The 10,134-nt window shown below is 36.0% G+C and overlaps 1 protein-coding gene across 2 annotated transcripts in view; it reads right to left on the bottom strand.

Moving 5' to 3' along the window:
• Nucleotides 1–6,766: 6,766 nt before the first annotated feature.
• prkcaa (protein kinase C, alpha, a) overlaps nt 6,767–10,134 on the bottom strand; it is a 102,491-nt gene continuing 99,123 nt past the window's right edge. For both annotated transcript variants that reach the window (XM_088419134.1, XM_088419133.1), the window contains one exon: nt 6,767–8,701. In XM_088419134.1, coding sequence (XP_088275260.1) covers nt 8,537–8,701 — 165 coding nt within the window. In that variant the 3' untranslated portion in view covers nt 6,767–8,536. The remainder of the gene's footprint in view (nt 8,702–10,134) is intronic.

Genomic DNA, 10,134 nt, shown 5'->3' with positions numbered 1-10,134 from the left:
AAATAATAACGTAGGCAATAAAAAAATACATAATTACATTATGTTCATCATTGTGGTTGAGGTTTACAGTGCTAAAATAATTGTATTGCATAATGTAAGTGCAGTTTTTAATACCAATGGAAAGGAAATCATTGTATGAAAGGTTAGCCTTTTTCAACTGTACAGGCATGATATGCCAACATCATAGATTTTTTTTTTTTTTTTTTACTTGAATGTATTATGTCGCGGCCAATTAAACCACATGTGTGATAAGATGTTGTGAATTGCTGAATGAAAAAAACTGTGTTTGATAATGTGTCAACTGTCAGGATAAAGTGTGATTGAATTGGGATGCAAAACATCAAGTGAGATTAGGGGAAATTATTGCTTGCATTCAACACGTTGGTCATTGGTGCAGCCATGGAAATTAATTTAAAAAATTATAACCACCAATATAATAGGGCTTAACTTTACTTCATCAAAAACAAAACAATGGTTTTGTCCACATTAAGTACATTTGATACTGAAAGCCGTTGTAACATTTGAACATTGAGAAAAATATGGTGAAAAACTGTGTTACTACAGTAATTTCTTCTTCTTCTCCTTTTCCCTTCAGGGGTCGCCACAGTGAACCAATTGCCGACATCTAGGCCTGTCTGCTGCCCCCTCTTCTCTCACTCGAACTACCTTCGTGTCCTCTTTCACTACATCAATAAACCTCCAATTTGGTAAAAATGTAAGGAGGGCAGGAGGTGGTGTGCTCAAAAAGATATGATTTATTTACACAGAGGGACAGGGCAAACACGAACCCCACAGGAAACCAAAGTAACAAACAAAACTTGAAACCGAAACTAGACTCATGGGAAAACAGCGACAGGGAGGCGATGAAATACTCGGGACGCGACAATATAGGGAAGCAAGGCAAGCAACGGCAAAGAACAATCTAAGATACTGACAATGGCCGACAACTAGCTGTGACAAAACTGGGGCTTAAATACATGGACACTAATTAGGAACAACATGCAACAGCTGAAAGGAAACGAGAGGCAGTGCAAGGTGATTGGCTCAGACACGGGGGCTGGCTCGAACACACGGGCTGCAGGTGGAACAAATCACACAAAAAAGCAAATAGGAACAAGACACGAGAACTAAAAAAAAAAACACAACTTGAAAATACAAAGAAACCCTCAAAACAGAAAACCCAACAAAAACAAAAACTTCCTTTTTTTTTGGTCTGGTTACTATGATATTTGGTCATGAACTTCACCATACAGTGTCGGGCCATCAGTGCTGTAGACGTCTTTGATTTTGTGTAAGCTTAAGCTATATTTGTGAAGCATAAGCAATGTTTGTTTTCTAAAATAGTTCACGTAGAGCTGCACAGTGAATGACTTGTTAGCACGTCTGCCTCACAGTTCAAAGGTCCTGGGATCGATTCCAACTCGCCTTGGCCCTCTTGTGTGGAGTTTGCATATTCTCCCTGTGCCTGCGCCTCTTCTCTGGGCACTTCTTTATAGTCATTTCCAAAAAACATGTATGGTAGGTGTACTGGACACTAATACATAAGTTTAAATAAATAAACCTTTCTTCTCAACGATACAAGAGCACCACAATCTTCAAATTTAGAATTATGGAGTCAAGCCCCCAAGCTCAGTGGCCGATGCGTTCATTACGTATCCTCTTGCACAATTAGCATGTGTTCTGGCTTGAACAAAGCACATCCCCTATCAAAACAATATGGCTATGTACCAGCTCCAGATGTAGCACAAGTAGAGTGAAACCTATAGATGGTAAACAGAATCTCACACACCAGCTGGTCTTACACTTGCCACAGGGCTCCTCTCTAATCAGGTGGCATCCATCCACACTCATGTCAACAACATGATGTAAGCAGAAAATCATTAATTGACTCAAACGTTATTCACACCGCATGCTATGAAGTCACTGCATTGGTTTTCCATCCGAAGTTCAAGTTTTATGTATGCATCTGCGTCAATTTCATAAACACTAATTAAAATGGGATAGGTCAAAATCTCATATGACGTAATCTCTCGAGATTAGGTCACCATGAGATTTCTGGTCATGGACTTGGTGACACAACAAGAGATCAATTTTCTTTTATCTAATGTTTTTGAAAGTGCACAAAACACAGGAAAAAACACCGCCAAATGCGGTGAGAAGGTCAGCTAAAAAAATACTAAATCTTATCCTACCAAATAATACATGTGCACAAACGCCTCAATATACTTTTATTTTGAAGGTGTTCCCGACAGCCTGTTGCAACAAAGAATTAGTTGACTCGTTCTCCTGCACTAACTGTTGCTTCTAGAGAGAGTCCCAAGTTGCGATTCCTGATAAAAAAACAAAACAAAAAAACACTGTTGTTCTTAAGTGATATTCAATTAAAAATTCAGGGCACTAAACAAAGACTTACTTACGCTGAAATTGATTGTATGGTGTCTGTTGTCAGCTTCTAGCGTAAATTAGCCGCTAGCTAGCAGCATTCAAGGGCTCCATATCTAATGGCGAGTGCAGTCAGATTACTTTTCAGAACCACTTGTGCAGTTGTGTTCTCAGTTTATAAACATTCATACACACACACACACACACACACACACACACACACACACACGCACACACACACACACACACACACACACACACACACACACACACACATATACATATATGCATATACAAAAGCTCAATTGGTTTTCCAGTTGAAAAAAAAGGATGGTAAAATATTGGCTTATGGTAGTTTGTCTTCTTTATATTCACATTTGCTTTCAATGATAAATTTTCTTCAGTTCGTTCAATAAAAAGAAAACATTTTGAAAACTGGGAATTTTACGTTACTTTATAAAACAAATTTCCTCCCAACATGTCATCTCGTCTAATTGACTAAATCTCATGAGACTACTCATTTTGTGGGATTTATGTCTCGTCCCATTCCTGCTAATTAAGCTTCTTTTCTGAATTTGAAGTTAATGAGTCACTTCAGGAAATCACAATTCCTCATATGATTTAGCAAAGATACTGCATACACGATATACAGTTGACTTACATACATGGAACCTTTTCCAATATAAAACCTGACAAAATACTCAATGTGTAATTTGCAACAAAAATGAGGAAAAACATATGATCACCAATACTCTACTATAGAAAAGTTGAAAACGTCACCGCCGTCTGTCGTTAGAGCGCTCGAGAAACAGATGATGGACAATAATTTCTGAGAATTCCGTGTAGAAATACAAGGTGGTGAAAATTGTGACAAACAGGATTGAGGGAAGGGCATCGTTGAAAAGAGGTCAAGGTTGAAAGGCATTATGAGAAAATGTCTGAATGCAATGCTTCGTTTCAGGAAAGAAGAGATAATGCAGCCAGCTTTTGGACACACACAAACACACACAGCAAATGCATGCACATGCAAGTGCACACACACACACACACACACACATAGTTGAATATTTACATTTAGGCAGCAGGAGGAATTAAAGGTCTCAGGATTTATTTTTTTTTACTCATTAGCATTTTTAGTGCTTGTGTTATGAGACTAATACGCTAACACAAATGGCTTGTAGTGAGACATTAAACGGGACAATGCACGTGTTTCATGTTCCTGTGAGTGTGAGCCAAATGCATGAAATTAGCCATATAATCACTGGTGCATGTACACAATGCTCATAACGTAAACGCAGATGCCAGTTTAGCAGCTATTAGAAGTGCAACTAATTTATTAGGGCAATTGAGAGGTTTCAGGATTGAGAGTTCAGACCAAAAGGTGCACTTCAAAAACTTGTTCCTAATGCTATAATGTCATAAAAATACAAATTAATGAATTATAATTACCTCATTTTATAGCAGCGCTATCCCTCAGTGGATTCAATCTTGGGTCTGTTAGAAATCTCAGAAAAATGCTCATTTGGTTCCAAACCATTGAACGTTTCTGCCTGAAGACTAAAGGAAAGATCATGTTGATTTCTAAATTCCTTAGGCCCCACATGGTGACTATTTGAAGAGTATAAATTCCCCAAAGATGTGGCCTGTGAGTATGAATAGCTGATTTTTCTTATGTTTTACCAATGTTTTTTTTTTTTTTTTTTAGTGTATGCACACACGCAAACACACAGGGATCAAACACAAAAGGATCAAATCAAAAACTGCTCCGCCAAAGTATGAAGTTTCCTTTCTTTAATTTGCAATATCATACATTAGGTACAAATGACACAATCTGTTACAAGGTGAGTTGCTCAGTCGTTTTAAAGGTTTCAGGCTGACAAGGAGAGACCAAACATTTACAAAATACAAGATAATCCTTCGTTTATTGTCTAGGAATCTACTGGAAGAAGCTTAAGTACACGATCAGTAAGAGATTGTGTGATGGGTTTGGCAATACGGCATTTCTGCACTCATTCATAAAGATGACATGTCATTAAACTCTCTTAACTGGCACTGACTAACTTCTAGGAAAAGACAAGAGGATTCTTCTAAATCCTTATCACACACTTACAGTAAAGGAGCAGTCGTGAAAGAAAGAAAACAAACCACTCACTCGTACTTTAATATTAAGATACCTTCACTTAGTTTCTGGCCATAATTAATTCAATTCAGAAAAAAAAGCCTCAGCTGTAAACAATGAAAAACATCAGCAAAGCAATAACTCTTCAAATTTATTTGGGGATTTTTAACACAGGGAAAAGGTGGATTGGTTGACCATTTACATGCACGTGTGGATTCAAGATATTAAATTATCCCTAAATGATGATATGTGTGGAGGCTGTAACTCAGGTAATGGATTTGCTAGGCTCAAGCACTGAGGAGGGGGAATAGGATACAGGATAGTCTTTTGGGGTTGGTTCATGTGAAGCAAGCCTACAAATGAAATTTAACTATACACAAAACACAATTTCTGAGTCTTAAAAACAAGTTCTTGTTATTATAGAAAATTATAGAAAAATTAACTAGTCATTAACAATGTTAAAACAAAAGGGTCAAGTAAAAGCTAAGAATTTACTGGTCATCATGGCCACTCCACTAATGATTGAATGCCATGAGAGGATGACATTTGAACTAAAACTGAAGAATCTTGCAGATAGCCATGTATATGATGGTAGGCTGGGAAAGGCACAAATGCAAGGAACATTTGGATTCTTTGGGGCATGCTCACATTAACTGTCATTTCAACAAGTTTGACTTTTCACTGATGAAAGCAGGTTGGGAAGCAAGGAGGGCGAGGGAAAAATAAGTTGAGCAAGTCAGGTACGTCAACTGTTTGAATAGGTCGACTGAAAAAATCCGCCTCTAAGCTCCGCTGGAAGCATGATTGTGCCACCATTTTTCGTTACGTTTTGTTTTATTTTTGTTTTGTTTTACATTGATCTTTCTTGTTGACACATCAATGATGGAATAGCAGCCACGGAGATACCAACTTAATTGTTTTAAAGTGGAGCTGGAAGGACAGAGAAATACTGTTGGCACACTTATATGGAAAACACCCATATGCAAAGACCATCTTGCCTTGTAGCTTTATTTGTTTCTCGATACACCATCTTGTGGCCAAATGATTTCATCGTCACAAAGTTGTAAACTTGCAAAAAAGCACTAGGGATGTATTATGCAAGACTACAACCTGTCACTCCAAACTATTTATGGTAGATTAATTTTAAGTGCTAATCATAATTATATATATATATATATATATATATATATATATATATATATATATATATATATATATATATATATATATATATATATATATATATATATATAATTATATATATATATATATATATATATAATTATGATTATATGATTATGATTATGATATATATATATATATATATATATATATATATATATATATATATATATATATATATATAAACAATACAGGTTCATATATGTTTGTCACAAGGAAATGAGTTTCTACAGTGTATGCTGTATTAAGGTGTTTTTTTTCTTTTAAACATTCTTGCATTGGCTGAAAAAAAAGATGGTGAGATATTTGTTGATGGCTACAAAAACAAACAAACAAAAACAAAAGAAGAAACACAACATTTAAGATTATAAACCCCATTAATGAGTCATTTGTGAGTGAGTGGTCCCACTGGTCTGGAGCAACATAAGCTGTGTTGAAGGAACACTAAGAATCACATCGTTTAAGTGTTTGTCTTGTATGTGCATTTGTTTAAAAAAAAAATAAATTAACAAAATTATGAGCTTATGATTTAAAAGGGTGTCATAAACTTTTAGTAGCAGATTGAGAGCATGCATGAGCTGTGAAAATCTGTGACGCTCCACAAATGGGCAAATAGTGCACTGAAAATATTAAAAAAAAATCAGTAAATATTACAAATATTCTTTTTACCCTAAAAATGATCATGGTCAATTGTTTCCTCACAATTGTATTTTGTTTCTTTCGAGAAAATATGTTGTCGACCATAAACCTGCAAAGCTAACAAAACAAAACTGTGGAACTACCAACAAATAACAAAATGTTAGTAAATGTACATTAAAAATGTAAATATACCACAAAAAAACGGCAAGAAAACTGACTATGATCAGAATTATTTGGAAAAAAAAAGAAAAAAAAGAAGCTTTTTCAAATTCAGTATAATTTCAGTGCATTTTACCCTAGGAAATGCTACTAAACATCTACTGCTGGCATAAGAAAAGAACTATTGGCCAATAGGAAAGAGTGTTAATAGTCACAATGACACTCCAATAAAATACAATTAAAAAAAAAAAACCTGTTACTTAAATATGACACATATTGTATAAATACTGACCATAAGACGTAGAAGGTCAAGAAGGTAAAATGATGATGCACAGGTACACCCTCTTACTATGTTAACTCTCTAGCTGATTGAAAGTGTTGCAAAACTTTAAAACTGCGTTTGATTTTTAATTCAATTTTAAGTTGAATTGGGTATTACATTTAGGGAAGCATGCAACATTTAATGACTCACATGCATGAGAGATGCTACCACGTGCTTGCTTTTCCAACACAGCTTAGAATCATATGACAATATACAGAAATTGAGCAACTGGTAATTTTACGTCCGCTCTTGTTAAAGAGATGATTTGCGGCTAAACTGCAGTTTCTTATCTGTAGATCCTCTCGACAATATAAGACAAGGACATTTAGGTGTTGGTATAAAATTTGCTAACCTCTTTTATAATAACTCATGATTTTTATTTACAACACACTTATTTATATGCATTAAAATTACTAATGATAAAGACAATGAGGGCGATACAAACAGATATAGCTTTGGAACGAAAACAAGACAAACATGATTCTAACCTTGACATAAGTCTAATGACGGATACTTTTTCCCGATAGATAATGCATCTAAAAACAAAAAACAAAAAAACATCTAAAAAAACGAAAAGAACACAAACAAGCCCAGAATCATTGCATCCTAATAATTACTGCTGTTTCCAAAAAGCATACAGTCTAACGTGTATGCAGATGAAACTGTTGTTATTTTCGAAAAACAGCAAGTTAATGAGAATTTAACTGTTGTTAAGAGGTGTTTTACTTTCAAGTCATGTATAGAGGCAGTTGTAGATCAACTGCAAATGTTAAAAAACTATTTTTAATGTTATATGCATGAAAATATCCATGTCCTGTGAGTTAAAATCACAACTATTCATGAATGTGCTCAGAAAAATTAAAAACAGATTGTACGATCTTCGGGGGTTTATAATTTGGAACTACTGTAATCCTAGCAACAATTAAAAGCTATTTTATTTTCAGGCGCCATTACTCCTTTTATTCGAATGTAACTTCATTTTTTCTACAGCTGGCAATTGAGACAATGACACATTAAAACGACATTAAAACCTTACAGACATAAATAAATTAAACAGGCAGAGCGCTGTAAACATGATGCGGCAACATCGAATGGCAAAGCGAAACTGCACCTTGCCATTGCCTGCTTTACCTCTCCTTCATATTTGGCTGGGGTAACTTCACTTCCCATGGCAGGAGGAACCTTTGGGCTGTTCTTAGTTCTTCATTTAAAACTAAACCGTGAGCCACAAACTAGATGTGTGAGTGGACAAGAACGCTTCTTAAATAAGTCATACAGAACATGCATCCACACATGCTTTGAACGTTCCTTTGAAATGATCTTGCTTCTATCGTACGCAGCCATAAATGAATGCATTCCTTTACTTACATCATGTACTGGCATTAAAAAAAAAAAACAAAAAAACACCATTTTGTCTCAGTGCGTCCAGTTTTGGAGTAAACTTGCAATAAAAAAGGACATCATTATACACGGTACATGCTCATTAGTAAACTAAAAGAAATGACTTTTAGTGGCGGCAAAGTCTAAATCAAACCTAATCTAGATTCCAAATGTACCATAGACAAAATAAGCATGCTCTACAATCCTGCTTGTGATTAGAAATGATACATCAAGTTTTGTAATGTCAAGTCATGGTCATACGGTATATGTAGTTTTAGTGGATGGCAGTGAGTAGAGAAGCTCCATGGCGACAGAGGATGGAGGCTAGGACTGGTTTGGATCAGCTATCCTTCTCATGCGCTGTTGTTGAGCGACGGATGCACAAACTCTGGGTTTATGAAGGAGAAACCAGCAAATTCGGCCTGGTCGATGTTGGCGATCACGAGCTCGTCGGGAGGGGTGAGTTGAGGCTGAGTGCGCGTGAAGAACTTATCAAAGTTCTCAGCTCCTTTGCCACACTGTTGACAAAAAAGGCATAAAGAAAAGATACATTCAAAACCATGTAGAGAATTAGGAAAGTTTGAAATTTGAAAGTTGAATTTTCTTTTCAAATTAAGAATAAATTAATTGGAAACTGAACAATCTCTTGAGTAGATGGGAGAACTGCTCTTTATCACCCCATAGAATACTCATCTAAATGGAGTCTTACCGCATCCTACTGAGAGTAAATAGCACACAAAAAATAAAAAATGGTACAGGTTCTTTAATCCACCCAACTGAAAAAAAATACACCAAAATTACAGTGGAAGGCAGGAGAGAGAGAAAGGGAAAGAGAGAGAGAGAGAGAGAGAGAGAGAGAGAGAGAGAGAGAGAGAGAGAGAGAGAGAGAGAGAGAGAGAGAGAGAGAGAGAAAGCGGCGGAAAGAATGCAATAAGCAAGTAACTATTTTCCACTCAAACCGGCTGGTAACATGCACAAAATGTACCCAAGAGATGTGGGTTGAGACAAGTTCTTCCTCTAAGTCAGGGGTGTCCAAATCCTGTCCTCAAGGGCCGGTAAATTACACGTTTCCTAGGTTTCTTTCCTCGACACACCTGATTCAAATGATCTGGTCATCAGCAAGCTCAGCAGAAGCCCGATGAAAAAAAAAGGGAAAGAAACCTGGAAACCATGCGGGACAGCTGCCCCCAAGGACCGAGTTTGCCCCCTCGCTCGAAGTAGTCCGTGTCCAGTGACACATATGGTAAAAATGGAAAATAACAAACCTGACTATTAACATCACATTACATGCTCCAAATCTCATTCACCTCAATGGCAGTGGAGCGTTCACAAGACCAAATCAGCTTTGGCACAGCTGCAGAACACTTTCAAACAAACAAGGTTCATTTAATGTGAGTTTTAGCTTTGTGATGGCAACGGACACGTGGGACCTCTTCCTCCAATTAATGAAGATGCAAAACAATTACAGTATGAATATGACTTTGTGTCCGTCTGACTTGTAGGGCTAATGCTGGCATTAGCTGCTTTACGTTAGCTTAGATTAAAATGGGATTTGTTGACTACATTTTGGGCCAATTGCTGTTACCGACAACAACAACAACAAAATTAACAATACTGATCTTTTTTTGGATAATTATAGAAATTGCTCAGATAGAAAAAACAAAACAAGTAATAGATGGGTGCATGCTAGTCATGTGGCTAATAAGCTATCATAAGTTTGTTTATGTTTTGTCAAAATAATTTTGTCAAAAAGTGAATCATAAATTATAATTAAATATACTGTAAATAGAAATAGTATTAATAAATATGAAGATTATCCCAAACATGACTAAAACTACATTTTCAAAGACTAAAACTGAACCCAATAGCATGTTATAATCTAACAAATACGTTTTTGAAATAACTAAAACACAGTTAGGAGTGAAATGAATCAAAGAACTAAGACTAAAAT

Source organism: Hippichthys cyanospilos, chromosome 7 (genome assembly GCF_059441005.1).
Source record: "Hippichthys cyanospilos isolate Australia breed blue-spotted pipefish chromosome 7, RoL_Hcya_1.0, whole genome shotgun sequence".
Taxonomy (NCBI): Eukaryota; Metazoa; Chordata; class Actinopteri; order Syngnathiformes; family Syngnathidae; genus Hippichthys; species Hippichthys cyanospilos.
Note: the sequence above shows the minus strand (reverse complement) of the source record. Positions and strands in the feature narration are given on the sequence as shown.